The 22,558-nt window shown below is 34.6% G+C and overlaps 1 protein-coding gene across 1 annotated transcript in view; it reads right to left on the bottom strand.

The window, feature by feature from the left end:
* The window catches only part of LAMA2 (laminin, alpha 2), a 551,451-nt gene that overhangs the window by 105,588 nt on the left and 423,305 nt on the right, over positions 1–22,558 (bottom strand). The window contains exon 37 of the mRNA XM_012660792.1: positions 1,051–1,153. Coding sequence (XP_012516246.1) covers positions 1,051–1,153 — 103 coding nt within the window. The remainder of the gene's footprint in view (positions 1–1,050; positions 1,154–22,558) is intronic.

Here is a 22,558-nt window from a genome sequence, read left to right as displayed (position 1 = left end):
TATGATATATACTAGAAATACAAAGTTAAAAAGATCTTGTGTTTTTTTTCAAGAAAATGGAATACTAAAAATATGTGCATCTAGTATGTATCAATAAAAAAATGTAAAAAAATAAAAATAAAAGAGGACAGAATATTAAGTATTCCGTGGTTGAAGTGGTTTGACAAATCTATGAGAAAGGTATACTGAGAGCGGGAGCCATATAAATCAGACATAGTATTAGGTTTCCTGGAGATGATGACATTGGAGCTAAATCTAGAAGGTCTGGTAGAAGACAGTTAGATAAAGAAGAGGGATGGAGGATGAGGCATCCTAAGGAGAAAGAGTAACACTGCAAAAACATTAATCTTAACACAGTAGCATGTTTTGGAGGGACCATGAATATTTAGGTAAGGTTGGGAGATGGATACAAGCCAGAAAATGGTAAGAAATGAAACTGGAGGGAGAAACAGGAGGCAATTCCAATGAGAAACAAGAGATACTTGAATGAAATAATAAACATAACAGCTTGTATAGAGAGCAGTCATGTTCAATGATATATTCTTAACACAAAACCCATAATATATCAGGGTAGATATTTTATGTACTTTGATCCTTAAATTAGGAATAAAATATAAGAGAATAATGTATTAAAAAGGTCTGGAACCTTCTCAGAAAATGGTACCCACTAACAAAATTGAAAGTTTAACAATGACATTTATACCACACCAGCCTGAGTCATTCCTTTGTGACTTTCATTTCTGAAGCCAAAACAGTGGAGTTTGGTACTCTTAAAAACTTAGCACACTAAGAGTTACTATACTTTAGACACAGGTGAAGTGATGCTATAGAAATTAGGCTTAAAAATTATGAAATGTAGCCAATGCAAAATGAGATATGAAGACAAAATTTTGTAAAACTGGTAAGAAAGTTTACATGCATTAAATCCAGATTACAGAATAATCATAAAATCATGCTAAAACAATTAAATTCTCCAACAGTGTGATAGAATATCCCACCAATTACAATGCAATTAAACGAAACACTAGAAAAAAAATTGGCCACACTAACCTTTTACATCATTTGCTAACTTCTTGGCTTCATTAAGAACCCCGAAGCTTTTCTGAAGAGAGCCTTTGGCACTTTCCTTTAATAAACCCTGAGGACCTATTGCCTGTGGACAGAAAAAGAAGTGTCACATATCTAAAACCACAGAAAAATGAGTTGGAGGTATCTAGAAAGCAGCTGGTACACAGAGTTTATTTCAGAAAGATTTCAGGGCTGCAGATTTAGACTTATCAGCAAATTACCAGCACATGGTTGGTAATTAAAGTTGAGACTGTTTACTGGGAGATGAGAAGTAGGTCCAAAACAGAATCCTCAAGAACTTCAATGTTTAAGGGGCAGGCAGAGAAAGTGGAATTGGCAGGTGGCTGAGACTTTAGAGAGAAAACGGAGAAATTAGGAGAGCGTGACATTATAGAAAGTAAGAGACACAGAAGTGACTCAATGCCTGATGGCTGGCAGTGTTGCAAGGACATAACTGGTTGGTATTATTAAGTGCTACAGAAGTCAAGCAAATTAAGAACTAAAAACATCCACTGGTTTTATCCCTAAGCACCTTCACTCTAGTTGTAGAGTAAGTGGGGAGAGTTTCTTGTATCCCCTAGGGGTTGAAATGAGAAAGAACACTGCTCCTTTTTAAAATGCATCTCAAAGTACTATGGCAAAACACAATCTTATAAATGACAATCTCTGAGCCACAGTCATCTCCTGGCAAAGATGTATTTGTTGAGACTTAGATTAAAAAAGGCAACACAAAGATAATAGAATGATATGGAAAAGGAATGTTTAACTCGAATGTCTAGTTACCCATTTTAATAGTGTTTGCTCCTCAGCAATCATTACATAAGTCATGTACACCAAGAGATAAATCAAACAGGATCTTATGTGTAAATTTTAAATTGGAAAAGTATTGCAGGGTGCAAGAAGGGCTAGAGAATGCTAAATACTGTTCAAATAATAAATCTGGACTCAGCTTATCCCAGACATAACACTTTTTAATGACATCTGCAGTGCCTTAGTTACATCATTTTTATCAGTCACATTATTTGAGCATTAAACTAGGAAAGATTATAGAACTTGGTACTGCTGTGGTCAAATTTATTTTAATGTGTTAGTCCAACAGCTTTCATTTAAATAATCTATGGCTCACAGAACAGATTGATTGTACAATACTATGATATCTACAAAAGGACATATTGCAAACATCTACATAAATAAAAAGGGATATTGTACATAATTCTTACAAAAGACAACGTTGGCAAATTATTCTATGGAAAATTGATGATGTCTTCCATTGGGAACACAGGATTTCTTAGTCCTACAGTTTCTCTTGGGAATTATATACAGTAATTTCACATAAGTGTCATTTATTTTAGAAAAAAAAAGTAACAGTGTCAAAATTAATGGCACAAATCCAATGCACTTTACTCAAAAAAGTAAGCCTCTGGTTACCTACTTGGATTCTATATTTGTTCCAAATTTACACACTATTCTTACTCCCTTGGTTATAGCTTTTCTGAATCAAAACAGATTAGAGACAGGAAATCACAAGGGTGGTGTGAAGATTCTCTAAATAGACACATGAACACAGCAGAAGTGTCAGCTGACAGTCTATCTGACAATGAGGAAAGAGAAGAGAAAACTCTAAAAAGTAAAGAGAAAAAAATTGTAAAGCTCAGGAGTCTAAATCAATTTAGGGGTAAAATGTACAGGGGTAAGTAGGTCTCAGTGGATGTCAACATCATTGTAGGAAAATAACTAAGGTCGGTACTCTTGCATCATCAAGATAATATGTATTATTTATAACGCTAAATAAAACTGGAAAAAAAAGAAATAAAAGAAAAAAGAAAACAGCTTGCCCCATAGCCTCTGGGAGTGAATACCTTTCAATAAAAATTATTCTATATTAAAACAATTGTTTTATTATAAAATATGTATTATTTTATAAAACATGATCTGACAAGCATTTAAAAATCACGATTTTAAAACTAACCTTGGATGTGTAAAGTGAGGCCTGGAGTTAAGGGAGGGAGAGGAGTTGATTTACTGTGAATAAGACAGAAAAGGGAAGAGGGGAGACAGAAAAGAGGAGGATGGGCCACACGACACTGTAAGAGGCTAAAGTCTGAGCTGTGGAAATAATTGAGGGACCATGACCAGAGATGACCAGTGTTAACTTTTTCTACTTTTTAATACTTTTCAACAGCTTTATTGAGGCATAAACTGCACATACTTAAAATTTATAAGTTAATAGGTTTTGACATATGTACACCCATGAGACCATCACGGCAATCAAGGTGGAGAACACATCCATCATTTCTTTGTAATTCCTCCCTCATGCTTCCTTGTCTTCCCTCCATCCCCAGACAAACACTGGTCTGCCTTCCATCACTACAGGTCTGCATTTTATAGAATTTTATATAAATGGAACTATTTAACATGTGCCCTTTGTTTTGTCTGGCTTCTTTCACTCAGTGTAATTTTGACATTTATCCATGTTGTGTGTCTGTCAATATTCGATCCCCTTTTTATTGGCAGTAGTATTTCATTATATGGATGTGTACACATTTGTGCACAAATCTTCATATGAATATATGCCGTCATTTCTCTTTGATCATATAGTAAGTGTATGTTTAAGTTTTTAAGAAATTACCAATGTGTTTTCTAAAGTAGTTGCACTATTTAAATTTCCACCAACAGTGCATGGGAATTCCATTTGCCTACATTCTTGCTAATATGTGGTACAGTCAATCTTTTTAAATTTTAGACATTCTAATAGGTCATCATTTTGGTTTTTAGTTTGAATTTTCCTAATGACTAATGATCTTTTCACATGCTTATATGCCATCTTCTTTGGTGAAGTATCTGCTTAAATCTTTTGTTTAATTTTTATTGGGTTATCCTTAGTATTGAGTTTTGAAGGATATTTATGCATAATCTGGATACAAACCATTTTTTGGATGTGTAATATGAAAACATATTCTTCTAGTTTGTGGCTTGTCTTTTCACTTTTTAGAAGTATTTTTTGAAGGGAAGAAATTCTCAACTTTGGTGAAGTTGAATGTATCAATTTTTTTCCTTTTGAGGACCACGTTTTTGGTATTGTATCTAAGAATCTTTGCTTTACCCAATATCACAAAGATTTCTCATATATTTTTAGATGTTTTATATTTTTATGTTATGCACTTACCTTTATGATCTATTTTAAATTAATTTTGGAATGTGGTACAAGATACAGACTGAAACTCATTTTTTTGTAAATGGATATCCAATTCCTCTAGCAGTATTTGTTGAATAGATGAATTAATTTTGTACTTTTGTCAGAAATCAATTGACCATATGTATCTGGATCTATAACTTGACTATTAATCTGTTTTAATGATTTATTTGTTAATATTATACCAATGCAACACTATCTGGTTACTATTGCTTTATAGTAAGTATTAAGGTCAAGTGGTGTAACTCTTCCAACATTTTTATTCTTTTCAATTCCATATGAATTCTAAAATACACCTGTCAATTTCTAGAAAAAAGCTTTCTAGTATTTTTATTGGGATTTTATTGAATGTGTAGATCAGTATGTATAAAATTATCATTATAAGAATATTGAAACTTCTGATCCATGACCACGGTATATATCTTGATTTATTTGGGTATTCTTTAATTTCAGTATTATTCAGTGTATGGGTCTTTCATATTTTTGATGCTATTATAAATTGCATTCTTGTAATTTCAACTTCCAGTTTCTCTTTGCCAGTATGTAATATGATTGATTTTCACATATTGATGTCATATCCTATAACATGTATAAACTCTCTTATTTGAGTAGCTTTTTTAATAGATCCTATTGAATTTTCTTAGACTGCCATGGTATCTGTGATTAAAGACAGTTGTACTTCTTTTCCAATCTGGATGCCATTTATTTCTTTTTTCTTGTCTATTGCACTGGCTAATGTATCTGGTACAATGTTGAATGGAAGTGATGAAAGTAGACATCCTTGCCTTGTTCTTTACCTTAAGAAGAAAGCATTCAATCTTTTACTATTAAGTATGATATTAGCTGTAAGTTTTTTTAAAAAATTAATTTTTATAGTTATCAGGTGATGAAATTCCCTTCTAATCTTAGTATGCTGAGAATTTTTTAAGGAATAGATGTCAGATTTTGTTAAATGCTTTTTCTGCATCAACTGAGGTGATTGTATAGCTTGCTTCTTTATTTTCTTAATATGGTAAGTTACATTGATTGATTTTCAAATAGTAAACCGATCTTACATTCTTGGCATTAACCTAACAGTGATAACGTATAATCCTTTTAATAAATGGTTGGATTTGATCTGTTATAACTTTGCAAAAAAATTTTGCATCTATATTAATGAGGGGTATTGGTCTATAATTCTCTTTTTTTGAAATATCCTTATCTGGTATTGGTATCAGACCAATACTGGCCTCATAGAATGAAGTGGGATGTATTTTCTCACCTTCAATTTTCTGGGAGAATTTATTATTTCTTTATTAAATGTTTGGTGGAATTCACAAGTAAAGTCATCTGGAACTGAATTTGTGTGTGTGTGTGGCTGTGTGTGAGAAGGTTTTTAACTATAAATTCAATTCTCTAATGAATGTAGAACTATCCAGGTTATTTATTTGTGAATCAGTTTGGGGTAGTTTATGATTTTCAAAGAATCCAAATTATTGAATTACTGGCATTAAGTTGTTCATAACATTCTCATAATGTCTTTTACTACCTGCAAAAGTTGTAGTGACTTTACCTCTTTTATTCCTGATATTGGTAATTGGTCACCTTCCTGATTTTTTTTCTAATTAGTCTGGCTGGATGGTTGTCAACTTATTTATCTTCCATAGGACACATGCACCTTCATTCAGCAACACAACTGCGTCCTGACTGAAAACCATCTACTGATTAGACCTCCTTCTTGCTCATTTTCTATCTTCTTGCATTTCTGAATATCACGTGCTTTTTGCTTCTAGGCATCTTTTCTTTCCTGCTTTTCAGGAAGCCAGTGATTTCTTCCTGGATCCTTAGTCAACCACTCCTTGCTCAGATATAAAGAGATGGGGGGTATACGTTTGAGTGCAGAAGTTATAGTATAAACAATGTAAGGAGAGGCAGGAGGAAGGCAGGGAATTTTGATGTGTGGGTGGGAGAGGAAGTATTTCAGTTCCGTAAGACTGTAGGATTTGTGAAGGGTAGTGTGGAGAGGTAAGGCCATTAGGTAAGTCAGAGACAATTTCTGGAAGGTTTGAATGTTAGAATAAGGAAATCGGGCAACAAGCAATTTGGCTCCATTGAGAGTTTCTGAGAAGGAGAGCGCGGTCAGAGCTGCAGTCCAGGAAGACGAACTGGGCAGCTGTGTGGGAGAAAAGGAGCCATCAGTTGGCTATTGTAATAGTACAGGCCAGAGAAAAGAGAACAGTAACCCCAGGCAAGGGCTGTGGAATTGAGAAGTTTGGATTCAGGAGATATTGAGGAATAAGACAGGCCTCAATGTTTCAAGAAGCTCTCTAAAATATTAGTAAAGAGCTGATGGCATACAACTGTCAGTTATAAGCAGTCTGCCAACAATTCAGGTTTAAAGGACAGCCTTTTCTTATGATAAGGGAATGGAAAACACTAACATGTTACGGATGAAAAAAATAGTTTTGACTCACTGGAATTTGGAGAGACCCTTTTCCAGCATTGCTTAGTAAGTTATTGAAGCACGTCAACGATATCAGAACAGGTGATGAAGCAGCATTTTCCAAGCTAATTATACTTTATAAATATTCATAAGCATCACATCTGAGTTTCTGAGCTGTGTCTACAGCATATGTGAAATATAAATTAGATTCTTAGAGTTGCAAGATATTTTGTTTCTTGCTTTTTAGAAGTATTTTTGTAAATAATAACTTCTCAGTACTCTCTGTGTATATGTATATACATGCATAAATATGAATATGCAAAAATTATATAAACATTTTAATTATATCATACAAAAAGAATCTATTATTACATGTAAGTTGCTGCATGTTTTTATTAGTTAATAATTATTTATGAAAATGTGAGATAATTTAAGATGTCATTACAGTAGGAAAAAAATGAAATGATAAAATCTATGAAGATTTAACAGACAGCCTGGCACTTAATTGCATTTTAATACATGTTAGTTTTTTTCTTCCTACTCTTTGTTAAATATTCCTAATGACAATTGTTAAAGCAGAATGTCATTGATTAATAGATGAATGAATTGATTTATTTACCTAACAAAAGTTTTCATTTGTCTCAAGCACCACAGTAAGTTTTGAATATTCAAAAATGGAAAGACTGTGCCTTCTCTAATGGAACTGGAGTGGAGTGGAAGGAGAGACAAACAAAATCACTCCTAAAAAAAGATGCTCATTGCCGTCATGGAGCACAGAAACTACCTAAGTGTTTGGCTGTCAGAGGAGGCTCTATTAGGGGAGAAAAATGTATGGTGAGACCTGAAGGTAAATTAGTTTATCAGGCTTGCAAACCTGTACCCCACTGATTTCTTTTCTTAAATAAGCAAGTTTAAGTTATTATTTACATTGCTTTCTATATTGTACTTTTATTATTCTTCTAAATGTTCCTCAAATAACTTCTTTATTAGAGATAAATGTTCTGAATTCATTGAAAGAGTTGGCTCTCAGGAAAGATGCAGAATATTTTTGGTTTTGTTTATTTTTTTTTAAAGAAAATAGCAACTGACAATTCACCAGCATGGTTTATGACCTATTCCATTTCTCTCTTTTTATGAAATGATTTATTTTAGAAGACAGGTCTTGCACATTTCCACAGGGGTTAATGTGCCAAAATAATATGTAACTCAGATGATTTTAAATTTAAAGTCTTTTCAATAAAGAAAACTGTCCAAAATGTGCAGGGATATATATAAGGGTTGGTGATTACCTGTAATGTGTTTCTGTAGAATATTTATCAGAAGAAATTTATATTCTGGTATGTTAGAATACTGTTAAAAATTGGGGATAATGTTTTTACTATAATAAAGTAAATTCTCAGAAGGAATGGTAGAATCTAGTCCTATATATATTTAAAAAGATGTAATCTGTTGAGAATATTTAAAAAAATGTGTATGTGATGTTAACTGATAATTGTTACAAAATAGTTACAAAAATCATCCATTTGTGGAGAAACCATTTTTCATAAAAAAGGTATGGGTATATATACAATATTATAACAGTAATTATTTTTGGTTGGTGGGATTATGTACATTTTATATTTTGTCTGTCTTGCTTGTCTTTTTTTCCTATTTTTCTATAATGAACATAACTACTTTGTAATAATTAAAAAGATCATACACAATTTTAAAATAAGGAAATCACTGTGTATCGATTTTAAAAGTGTTTTAATATAACATATATTTTTAAATATTGTAGAACATTAAAATGAAATAGTGAATCAAAAATGAGTCAAGAAACAACCCAAAGAAGTAGCCTTGGTCAGAAATCTGTGGAAAGGTGGTAGATCCCTGGCACTTCATAATACTAGGGTGGTAGAGGAATCAGACAAGTCTCTGTGGGAGATTGAAATCAACTGAACACACAAAGGAGATGAAATTGGAAATCCCCAAATTGCAAATTTGTGACTGTGAAAATTTAGCTTGATGGGAACACCAAGAAAGACATCAGGGAGGATTTAAAAATATATAACTGAGTAAGAATTGGTTTTTCCTAATTACAGCATGACAGTTATAATTGCTGTAGCACCTATGCATGCCACTAGACTGCTGCAATGAGGCAGGGACTGGGCTACCAGCTGGACACTAGAGGTAGGGTGGGTGGACACTAACTGGAGTCTTGATCTTGAGTAAAGGCAATGAAGGGGTGTCTACTGAGATAGAGACCATTCTCAGAGGGCTTAGAGTTTTCTCTCCAGTTAATGTCCACAATCAAGCACAACATGGCAATTTCACTTCTTGATTATTCCACCTATGGGTAGAAATTCTAAAGAGCAGGTAGAATGGCACCAAGAACATTTCTGCCTTTAAGAGAATTAGGTCAAACATATTACATTATAGCATCATCCCAAAGAGTTTCTGTGTTTCTGACTGATGATACAAACCCTTTGATTTCTATCATTTTATGCTCTGAATTTTTTAATATGTCTAATGTTAGGTCATAAAATAAAAGTTTTCTTCTCTCCTTCCAATAGATTGTTTTTTAATTATTGACTCAAATGAGAGTATCATATACAAAGAAAGTCATTAAAGTCAGGATGGCTTAATGAACACTATTTTCACATACAGATTCAATATTTTTCTACATACATTAGATCCTCACTGACTTTTTCATATTTGCTACTGTGCAAACCACTTAATTCTCAGGCAGTTGCTGAATTGCTGATAAAGAAGAAAAAATGGTCATGAGTTTTAGTCACAGATTGAACTGTCATATCAATTATGGTTTTATGTCATTTCCCATTAACACTACATTGGTATAAAATGTAAGTCCCAATAATTATAGATATAAACTAGAAGCCAAAATTATTGTTTGAATGATTGCTATGTAATGGTTGACAGAATAACATAGAAGGTATATGTGAGTTAAAGTTTGCAACATGGCTAACATCATATTTTATTGGACCTTTTGAACATAATATATATTCTCCTAATATTGCACAGTGCTTTATGTAGAAATTAAAAAGTCAACATGGATGAACCTGGAAGGTATTATATTAAGTGAAATAAGCTAAGCATAGAAAGACAAATATCACATGATCTCACGTATATGTGGAATCTAAAAAAGTTGAACTCATAGAAACAGAGAGTAGAATGGCGGTTATAAGGGGCTGGGAGGTAGAATTGGGGAGATGATCAGCGGATACAAAATTTCAGTTAGATAGGAAGCGTAAGTTTAAGAGATCTAGTGTACAACATGGTGACTTGTGGTGCATGTGACCCAGTGAGACACTAGCAGCTGTGGCCAAGCCAGTACGTGTGTCACCCCTCCCTCAACTCCAGGCCATGCAGCTCAGGAAGAGTCTGCTTCCACTTGGGAAAAGAAAGGGGAGAGCTCAGAGGACTTTATTTTGCAACTTGGGTACCAGCTCAGCCACAGTAAATAAAGTACCAAGCAGACACCTGAAGCCCTTGGGTCCAGGCCTTAGTTCCTAGACATTATTTCTGGACCAATCCTGGGCCAGAAGGAAACGTGCTACCCTGAAGGCAAGAACCAAGTCTTGGCAGGGTTTGTCACCTGCTGACTAAAGAGCCCTTGGGCTTTGAAAAACATAGGTAGCCAGGCAACAGTCACCACAGGCTTTGGGTAAGACTGGGCTGGCTTCAGGGGTGACCTGGCACTGGTGGGCACGAGGGAGTGCCCACATCACTTTAACTTTCGTATTGTGATGGACAATAACATTTTCATTTTATCTATAACCATAATTGTTCCATGGCAGAATGCAAAAGTCTTTTCTCTTGAGTCATTCAATTCCCAAAAGACTCCCTTTGATTTTTTTTCAGTGGAGGTGGGGGAGTTGATTGCTTGGTTGCCAGTTGCTCTGTGCAAGAGAGAGGGGGTACTGTGTTTCATAAAATAACTTGCTGTGAATTATTAATTTTTATTCTTACAACTGATCTAATCCTCTACTTCTGTGGTCCCCAAGCCCCAGGCCATGGACCAGTACAGTGGCATGACATATTCAAAATGCTGAAATAAAAAATCTTAACCCTAGAATATTATATTGTGCAAAAATATCCTTCAAACATGAAGGAGAAATAAAGACTTTCACAGATAAACAAAAGCTGAGGGATTTCATCAACACCAGATCTGTCCTACAAGAAATGCTAAAAGGAGTTCTTCAATCTGAAAGAAAAGGACATTAATGAACAATAAGAAACCATCTGAAGGTATATACTGGTAACAATAAGTACACAAATACAGAATACTCTGTTGCTGTAATTGCAGTGTATAAACCACTTATGTCTTGAGTAGAAAGACTAAAAGACAAACCTACCAAAATAACTACAACATTTTGAGAGATAGATAGTATATAGATAGTGTATATGGATGGAAACAACAAAGTTAAAAAGCAGAGGGGGATAGAGTTAAAGGGTAGAATTTCTGCTAAGATTTTTCTTTGCTTGTTTATTTGTAAACAGAGTTGTAATATGTTTAAAATAACTGATTATAAAATGTTTTTTGCAGGACTGATGGTAACCTCAAATCAACAAACCTACAACATATACACACACAAAGCAAGAAATTAAAATATACTACCAGAAAAAAATCCCTTTTAACAAAGGAAGACAGGAAGGAAGGAAGGAAAGAAGGAGGGAAGGAATGAATGTAGGAAGAAAGAGAGGACCACAAAACAGCCAAAAATTAAATAACAACATGGCAGTAGTAAGTCCTTACCTATCAATAATAACAATGAATGTGAATGGACTAAACTCTCCAATCAAAAGTCATATAGTGACCGAATGGATAAAAACAAGAACCAACTATGTGCTCTCTTCAAGAAACCCACTTCATGTATAAAAATACATACAGACTGAAAATAAAAGGATGGAAAAAATATTCCAGGCAAATAGAAACCAGAAAAGAGCAGGAGTATCTATGGTTCTATCATATAACAGATTTCAAGACAAAAACTATAAAAAGAGACAAAAAGATCACTATATAATGATAAAAAAGTCAATTCAGCAAGATGATATAACAATACTAAATATACATGCACCCCAAACTGAAACACCAAGATATATAAAGCAAAAATTATCAGAGCTAAGGAGAGAGAGTGACCTCAATACAATAATTGTTGGAGACTTCAATACTGCACTTTTAGCATTGAACAGATCAATCATCCAGACAGAAAATCAACATTATGTTAAGTGAAATAAGCCAAGCATAGAAAAACAAATCTCACCCATTCTCACTCATATGTGGGAGCTAAATAATAAAAACAATTGATCTTATGGAGTCAGAGAATAGAATGATGGTTACCAGAGACTGGGAAGGGTAGCAAGGAGGGGGAGATAAAGTGGGGATGGTTAATGAGTACAAAAATTTAGTTAGATAACTAGATAAAACAAACAATATTTGATAGCACAACAAAGTGAACATAATCAACAAGTTAGGGCATACTTTAAAATAACTAAATGAGTGGACTTGAATGTTCCTAACACAAAAAATGATAAATGCCTAAGGAGATGGATACTCCAATTACCCTCATTTGATTAATTTACATTGTATGCCTGTATCAAAACAACATATGTACCCTATAAAGATATGCAACAATTATGCACTCATAGTAATTAAAAATAAAAAAATATTACTTAGGTGACACAGCTCATTTCACAGACAATATGTACTTCAATTTGCAGACAGGCCTTTTAATTTCCAATTTCTGACCTGTTAGTTTCTTCTCCCAACTTGATTAGGAAATTCCAGCATACCATTTGAACCTAATTCTAATCAATTAAAAAATCCTATATGACATGTACATTTAAACAAATATTCATATATGATCTTAAACTAAATAGGGAAGAAAAATAATTTTATTTTTACTTTGAAATTTCTTTCTCTGTTCAACTTCCCTATCTCTCATGATAATATAAATGTTTTATTAATTTTGAATATTTGGATTATCATAGCCATTGTAGATTTCTAGCATCAGTGTTTAGGAATGAGAGGGGATAATCTACATTTAGTGAACACCTACTAAATACCAGGTGTTATCTATATGAAAATCATGGAATACTTTGTGTGAAACGGTGAAGAGTGAAACACTCAAGGTCATTCGTGGTTATCTATATTTCTACCCACGGAGGAGGCGGTGACCTATTGTTGGCTTAAATTTTAATTTTGTAGACATTCTTTCCTGGGAAAAGGAAATAGGGACAAAATGAAATACCATGGTCACCAAGCAGTGAAAACAAAGGCAACAGGCCGTGAAAGTTGATTTTTCTGAAAGAAGAGTTTCAGAATGTCCTAAGTTGTTACACAAGACCCTAGCGCTGGGGCTGTGCAGTCTGATAGAATCCAAAGGATCCAGATAAGGGGCAATGGAACTTGCCAGGTTACTGCTCAGCATGCTGTGCACCCTGGCATATCTAGCCCAGTGGGGACACCTTTTTCTAACTCCCCCAAATACTTGCACAGATTATCAGAGGCCCCACACATACAATTCCCATGGAGGAAGTAAAATATACAGTAACAAAACAAAAGCCTCCTCAGAAACATAGATTAATTAATTTAAAATTTGAATTCTGAGTAAAAGACTGATCATTTTCAGAAAATGGTATCAGAAGATTAAAATGGAGTGACTGTAGGGGTAACAGTGGGGAATAAAACTATGATGGAATAAAGAGAAGTGGATCAAGGCAAGGGTATGATATCAGAAGAGGAATCTTCCCTTTGGCAGGATGAACACTCTTCTCTGATCACACCTACATGGGTCTTTACATAATTCCTGTCCCTCAATCTTTTGCAGTTTTTGTACCCACACCTTACACCACATGCTATACACCAGAAAGGAGGCACACAGAATCTGGAGAAGACCAGGCTCAGAAACAACAGGTTAGGTAGAGCAATGGTCCCCAACATTTTGGCACCAGGGAGTGGTTTCCTGGCAGACAATTTTTCCATGGGGTGTGGGGGATGGCTTTGGAATGATTCAAACATTACATTTATTGTGCAGTCAAACCTCTCTGCTAGTGATGATCTGTATTTGCAGCTGCTCCTCAACACTAGCGTCACTGCCTCAGCTCCACCTCAGATCGTCAGGCATTAAATTCTCATAGGGAGCGTGCAACCTACATCCCTTGCATGCCCAGTTTATGGTAGCGTTCACACTCTTATGAGAATCTAATGCTGCCCCTGATTTGTCAGGAGGCGGAGCTTACGCAGTGATGTGAGTCATGGGGAGTGGCTGTGAATACAGATGAAGCTTTGTTTGCTCACCCGCCACTCACCTCCTGCTGTGCAGCCCAGTTCCTAACAGACCACGGATCAGTACAGGTATGCAGCCTGGGAGTTGGGGAGTGCACAGGCAGAGGATTAGATCAGTTGTGAGAATAAAAATGAATAATTCACTGCAAATTATTTTATGAAATGCAGTACCTCCTCTCTAGCACAAAACAACTGGCAACCAGGCAATCAACTGCCCCCCACTGAAAAAAAGTCAGAGGGAGTCTTTTGGGAAATGAGTGGCTCAGGAGAAAAGACTTCTGCATTCTGCCATGGAACAATTATGGTTATAGATAAAATGCAAATGTTATTGGCCATCACAATATGAAAGTTAAAGGGGTAGAACTTGATAGGATGAGGGAAGAAAGGGAGATAAAGGGAAGTATGAGGGCACCAAGAGTCTTACAGAGTGTGGAGTCCAACATTTATGAAACAGGAAATAAAGCTTTAAGTGTATTTACTTAAGTTAAAAAACAAACAGTAAAGGATCTAAAAGTGGCGATGTATCTATATTGGGGAATGAATGGGAGGGGAATGTGATATTAACTACAGGTGAGTTACATCTCCTTCATCATAGCAGTGACTAAACAGATAATGCCCCACATTAATACATATTAATGAAATATGTAATGGCATGATATTAATATTACTAAGAGATATAGAAGGAGAAGAAATATTTGAAAGACTTAGAAGCGATGGCCCCTGAGGGTGTGAACTTAGAAGTGAGACCAGTTAGGTCAGAAGTTGTTGCTTGAAATTATCAGGCTTTTTTTTTCAATTTAAAAGAAATTAAAACATGTGTGCATAATGAATCAAAAAAAGAAAGAAATTTAGGGTCTCTTGTTAGTGTAAAAAATGAGGGCTGTTATTTCATTTCCAGAGCCATTTTAAACCTACTTTAAAAATTTTTTTAGGATAGATCCCCTTGCAGGACTGATTTTCTATCTCCTCTTACTTTCATTTTTATTAAAACATTTAACTAGGAAATAATTTAAGCATACAGATACGAAATTATACAGACATCTGTATTCCCATCATCTATATCTGACAAATATTGACTTTTTGCTATATTTGTCCAAATCTTTAAAATATCACTATTTGGATTTGGTTTGATATTATTCCATTTACAGTTTCCATCTCCATTTAAATGATTGGCCTATAGTTTTTCTTTTTAAATATGGTCCTCAATACAGTTTTGCCATCAAGATTATACCGGCTTCAAACTAAGCTGGGGAACCTTTCCTTCTTTTTCTATTCTTTGGAATGTTTTGTATAATGAGTCCTTGCAATTTTGTAGACATTGCTGTTTTCTTGTATTAACTATCAGTTTGATTTTTTAATGATTATAGTTCTACTCAGGTTTACTACTTTTTTGTGAGTAAATTTTGGTCTCTAGACCTATTGTTCACTTCACCTAACTATTCAAATTCATTTGAATAAAGCTGCTCATGTGCTCTAGTACTTTCATATTTATTTTTAATCTATACTGTATCTATAGTTATATTTCCCTTTTCATTACAAATCCTGTTCATATGTATCATCTCTCTTTGTTTGCTTGATTGTTTTTGTCTTCTTTGTTTATTTGCCTGTTTATTCTAAGAGTCAGCTTTCTGTTTTGTCAACCCTGTCTAATGTTCTTTTTTTCTAGGTCATTAATTTCTGCTTTTATTTTTATTTCTTTCTTTGTACTTTTTTTTAACTCCTTGAGCAGAAACCTTAGATAATTAGTTTCCGTTCTTATCCTTTCCTTATACCTGCATTTAAAACAGTACATTTTCCTATTGGTGTCACTTTATTTGTGTTGCACAAATTTTGATGAGAAGTTTTACATTCTGTTATCAAATACTTTGTGAATGTAAATTATATTTTTTCTTTGACTAATGAATTACTTAAAGTATGTTTTTTATTTTGAATCTTTTTTTTGGGCAATTGTTTCACATCAATTTCTAATCTTATTGCACTGTGATCAGAGAATGTAGTTTAGGTGCTTTTGGATCATTAGGATTTGCTGATAGTTGCTTTGTTATCTAGTTTACAGTCCTTTTTTTTCAAAGTTTCGTGAGTACTTTATTTAATGGGATATACAGAATTATCTAGTTGACAATAGAGTTCTATAAAGCCATGAAATCACCTTGCTTATGGTAATTTTAAAACCTGCACATTACATCTCTTTGCTTGACCTGTCAATTTTTAAGAGCAATATGGTAAAATCTCTCACTGTTATATTTATATGTCAATTTTCTCATTATGACACATTTGTCTATTTATTCTTAGTTTTTGTTGTTATGATATTGTAGGTTCACAATTTTTTTAATCTTCCTGTTAACTTGTTCCTTTAATTCTATTGTGATGACTCTCTATATTCCCAAATAACACCTTTTAAAAAATGTAATGCCTATTTTGATTGCTAATAATAGTATTATATCAACTTTCTTCTGGTTAGAGTTTCCCTGGTGTATCTGTTTTCATCTCTCATTTTCAGTCTTTCTGTGTACCTATGGCTTCATGGTATTTTGTGTAAGTCATATATAAATGGCTGCCTTTTTAATCCAACATGAAAATCATTGTTACCTAACTGGCACTTTCAGTCTGTTTTCATTTATTATGTAAACAACTTGAAGCAAAGAGAGTTAGCAATCATCAAATATTCTATGTGCCTCCGATTTTTCTCAGCCTCTCTTACAGTACATTTGGGTCACTTGGCTACTTCCAGTCAATGGACTGGAGACCAGATGAGCCTACATGAACCAACATGGTAAGAACAGCATATCTCTTCCTTCTTTCTCTTTCCCTGCCAGGACACTCAACATGGTACGGTACAACCAAAAGATGGAGAGGGTTGTATGACTCACTTTGTGTTGTGATGTGAGATATAAAATTGAATTGTGTTCAGCTTCTGAGATTTCAGGAGTTATTTCTTGAGGCAATTAGTGATAATTACCCTGACTGCTGTATCTGGATTTAATTCTACTATATCTTATGTTTTATATTTACCATGGTTTTTTTTTTTTGTCTGTTAATTTTTTTTTCTATTTTTTGCCTTTTATAGGATTCTTTGAAAATTCTCCTCCTCTTCAAACATTTTTTCCTCTCTGCTTATTTGGAATGGACATATGTTTGTGATGGTTAACTTTATGTGTCCACTTGACTATGCTATGGTATCCAGTTGCTTGGTCAAACATCAGTCTAGACATTACTGTGAAGGTATTTTTTAAGATGTGATTAACATTTAAATCAGTAGACTCTTTTTTTTTTTTTTTTGACACAGAGTCTCACTCTGTTGCCCTGAGTAGAGTGCCGTGGTGTCAGCCTAGCTCACAGCAACCTCAAACTCCTGGTCTCAATCAATCCTCCTGCCTCAGCTTCTGAGTAGCTGGGACTACACACACACGTGCCATGATGCCTGGCTAATTTTTGTATTTTTAGAAGAGACGGGGTCTCACTCATTCTTAGGCTGGTTTTGAACTCCTGATCTCAAGCGATCCTCCCACCACAGCCTCCCGGAGTGCTAGGATTACAGGTATGAGCCACCATGCCTGGCCTAAATCATTAGACTCTGAATAAAGCAGATTACTCTTCATAATGTGGGAGATCCTCATCTGATCAGTTGAAGGCCTTAAGAGGAAAGACTGAGGCCCCCAGAAGAGGAAGGATTTCTGCCTCCATCCACAAGACTGCAATATTGACACTAGCACACTGGCCTGCCCTGCAGAGTTTAGACTTGCCAGCCCCCATAATTGTGTGAGCCAATTCTTTATATTATATATATCAGAGAAAGAGGCACGATGGCTGACTAGAGACATTGGTCACCAGATCATCGCAGAAAGAAGGAAAAGTTTTAGATGAAAATAACATGTCCCAGGTAGAATTCTGAAGGAAAAGGGCCAGAACCTACAGGAGATTCCACAGGAAGAAGTTTCAGAGCAGAATAAGAAGGAGCAAGATTTCAGTAGAGATTGACCCCTGAAGAATTTGGAGCACGTGGAAAGGTTGGTGGGGGAGTTTGTTTTTTTCCTCCTCTCACACCTCTGGCAGACTGCAGCCTCCCAAAGTGTTGGCGAGCTTCTCTACCCTAAAGAGCCCCAAAGCTGCTGCCATCAGTGAACTGGGAGCTTCTTAAGAACAGAGCACTGGGCTGCCAACCACCTCAGGGCCACACCCTGTCACTATAGACCTGAGCTGAGGTGGCAGGCACCATACTGCTTCTCCACCCATGGGTCAGCATGCAGATTTTGCAACAGAAATGTTACAAACCAGAAAGGAATGGAGTCCTATCTTTAGTCTCCTTAAACAGAATAACTGCCATCTAAGAATTTTGTATCCTGCAAAACTAAGTTTCATAAATGAAGGAGAAATGAATTCTTTGCCAGAGAAGCAAACGCTAAGGGAATTTGTCACCACTAGATCTGCCCTACAAGAAATGCCTAAAAGTGCTCTATACATGCAGTAGAACAATTGGTACTGACCAGTGTAAAATATCCAAAAGTTATAACTCACATCTCTTATAAAACAGTCACAAAGCAACTAAGTAACAATCAAAATGATGAGCAGAATAGCATCTCACATATCAATACCAACATTAAATGTCAATGGTCTTAATGCTTCCCTCAAGGATGTGGATTATCTTAATGGATAGAAAAACACAACCCAAAATATATGCTGTCTTCAAGAAACCCATTTAACTCACAAAGATTTTATAGATTCAAGGTAAAGGGGTAGAAAAAGATATTCCATGCAAATGGAAACCAAAAGCAAGCAGGAATAGCTATTCTCATAACAGATGTAATAGACTTTAAATCAACAATGGTAAGAAAAGACAAAGAGGGTCATTATATAAGCAAAAAGAGATCAATTCAACAAGAAGATACAACAATTCTAAATATATATGCATCTAAAATAGGAGCTTCCAGATTCATAAAACAAATTCTACTAGATCAAAAGAAAGAAATAAACAGCAACATCATAATAGCTGAGGACTTCAACACTCCACTAATAGAATTAGACAGATCACCAAGGCAGAAAATCAACAAAGAAAGACTGGACTTAAAAGGGACTGTAGAACAAATGGACCTAACAGACATTTACAGAACATTCTCCCCCAAATCTGCCAAATATACATTCTTCTCATCAGCACTTGGGACACTTTCCAAGATAGATCATATGTTAGGCCACAAAACAAGTCCCAATAAATTTAGAAAAATTGAAATCATACCATGTATCTTCTCAGACAAAAGTGGAATAAAAATAAAAATCAATTTCAAGAGGATCTCTCAAACTACATGGAATACATGGAAATTAAACACCTGCTGCTGAATGATCCATTGGTTAATGACAAAATCAAGATGGAAATAAAAAAAAACTTGAATTGAATGACAAAGGCAACACAAGCTTCCAAAATCTATGAGATACAGTAACAGTAGTGCTAAGGGGGAAATTCATAGCCTTAAATGCTTACATCAAAAAGAAAGATCGCAAACTAACAATCTTTTTCACATATTAAGGAAACAGAATAAGAACAAGCCAAATGCAAACCTAGCAGAAAAAAAGAAATAACAAAGCTCAGAGCAGACCTAGATGAAATGGAAAAAACAAAAAACAAAAAAAACCCCCAAAAACCAAAACAATAAACAAAGGATTAATGAAACAATAAGTTGGTTCTTTAAAAAAATAAACAAAATTGATAGAGCACTAGTTAGCCAGAAATAGAAGAGTAAAGACTCAATCAGAAGTAAAAAAGGAGACATTAGAACTGATATCACAGAAATACAAAATATCACCCAGGGACTATTATGAAAACATCTACACACAAACTAGAAAACCTAGAGGAAATGGGTAAATTCTTGGAAACACACAATCTCGAAGCCTGCTCCTGAACAGACCAATAACAAGCATAAATATATTGCAACAACAACAACAACCAAAAAGCCTAGGGCCAGTAGGATGGACAGCCAAATTCTACCAGACCTACAAAGAAGAACTAGCATCTGTTCTACTGAAATTGTTCCATAACATTGAGAAGGAAGGAACCATTCCCAACTCATTCTATGAGGCCAATATCACCTTAATACCAGAGCCAGGGAAGGACAGAAAAAAAAGGAAAGCTATGGGCCAATATCCCTTACGATCATAGATATAAAAATCCTCAAGAAAATACTAGCAAATAGAATTAAATAGATTCAAATATAATCCACCATGATCAAGTGTGTTTCATCCCAGGGATACATGGATAATTCAATATACACAGATCGATAAATGTGATTCACCACAAAAACAAAAGTAAAAACAAAGACCATATGATTATCTAAATAGATGCAGGAAAATCACTTGATAAAATCCAGCACCCCTTAATGACAAAAACCCTCAACAAACCAGACATAGAAGGAATATACCTCAAAATAATAAAAGCCTTATATGACAAACTCACAACTGACATCATATTGAATGGTGAAAAATTGAAAGCTTTCCACCTAAGAACTGGAACAAGACAAAGGTGCCTGCTGTCACCACTTCTGTTCAACACAGTACTGGAAGTCCTAGCCAGAGAAATCAGGCAAGAGGAAAAAATAAGGGATGTCCAAATCAGGAAAGAGAAGGTCAAACTACACCTGTTTGCCAATGATATGATCTTGTATCAAGAAAACCCTGAAGACTTCAAAGGACTCCTAGAATTGATAAATAAATTTAGCAAAGTTTCAGGTTACAAAACCAATGTACACAAATCAGTAGCATTTCTATATACTAATATAACAGTCAAGCTGAGAGTCAAATCAAGAGCTCAATACCATTTGCAATAACCACAAAGTAAATAAAATACATAGAAATACATTTACCCAAGGAGATGAAAGATCTGTGCAAGGAGAACTACAAAATGCTTATGAAAGAAGTAATAGATTATACAAACAAATGGAAAAACATCCCATGCTCATGGATTGGAAGAATCAACATTGTTAAAATGTCCATACTGTCCAAAGTAATTTACAGATTCCATACAATTCCCATCAAAATACCAACAACATCATATTTCATAGATTTAGAAAAAAAATTGTCCTAAACTTCACCTGGAACAAAAGAGAGCCCAAATAGTCAAAGTAATCTTAAGCAAAAAAAAAAAAACAAATCTGGAGGCATCACATTATTTGACTTCAAATTACACTATAAGTCTATTGTAACCAAAACAGCATGGTACTGGTATAAAGGTAGAGACATACACCAATGGAACAAACAGAGAACCTAGAAATCAAACCAAATAGCTATGACCAACTGATTTTCAACAAAGCAGACAAAAACATACACTGGATAAAGGACACCCTATTCCATAAATGGTGCTGGGATAATTGGATAGCCACACATAGAAGAATGAAGCAGGATCCCTATCTCTCAACATATATAAAAATTAACTCAAGATGGATTAAAGACTTAAATGTAAGACCTGAAACCATGAAAATTCTAGATAAGAATGTAAGAAAATTTATTTTGGACACAGGCCTAGGCAAAGAATTTATGAGTAAGACCTCAAAGGCAAGTACAGCAACAACAAAAACAAATAAATGGGACTTAGTTAAACTAAAAATTTTTTGCATGGCAAAAGAAATAATTAACAGAGTAAACAGACAACCTATGGAATGGGAAAAATATTCACAAACTGTATATCCAAGAAAGGACTAATATCCAGAATCTACAAAGAATTCAAATAAACCAGCAAGAAAAAAACAAATAACCCCATTAAAAGGTGGGCAGAAGACATGAACAGAGTTTTTTCAAAAGTAGATAGACAAATAGCCAACAAACATATGAAAACATGCTCTATGTCACTAATCATTAGGGAAATGCAAATAAAAGCCACAATGAGATACCACCTTAACCCTATCAAAATGGCTATTATTAAAAACTCAAAAAAAAAATAGATGTTGGCATGGATGCCATGAAAAAGGAATGCTTATATATTGTTGGTGGCACTTTAAATTAGTACAATCTCTATGGAAAACAGTATGCAGATTCACAGAACTAAAACTAGACCTACCATTCAATCCATCAATCCCACTACTGGGTATTTACCCAAAGGAAGAGAAATCAGTATATCAAAAAGACACTTGCACTCATATATTTATTGCAGCACAATTCATAATTGCAAAAATAGGGAATCAACCTAAGTGTCCATCAACTAATGAGTGGATAAAGAAAATGTGGTATATACATACCATGGAATATTACTCAGCCATAAAGAGGAATGAAATAATACCATTTACAGCAACTTAAATGGAACTGGATAACATTATCCTAAGTGAAGTATCTCAAGAATGGGAAAACAAACACCACATGTTCTCACTAATAAGTGGAAGCTAAACAATGGGTGCACACGGTCATAAAGTGGTGTAAAGGACACTGGAAACTAAAAAGGGGGAGGATAGAAGGGGGGTGAGGGATAAAAACTTATCTATTAGGTACAATGTATACTACTCTGGTGGTGGGCACACTATAAGTCCTGACTTCAGCATTATACAATTCATCCATGTGACAAAAACCCTTGTACCCCCTTAATATTTTGAAATAAAAATTATTAAATAAAAAA

This window comes from Propithecus coquereli, unplaced genomic scaffold (assembly GCF_000956105.1).
Source record: "Propithecus coquereli isolate 6110/MARCELLA unplaced genomic scaffold, Pcoq_1.0 Scaffold68, whole genome shotgun sequence".
NCBI lineage: Eukaryota > Metazoa > Chordata > Mammalia > Primates > Indriidae > Propithecus > Propithecus coquereli.
Note: the sequence above shows the minus strand (reverse complement) of the source record. Positions and strands in the feature narration are given on the sequence as shown.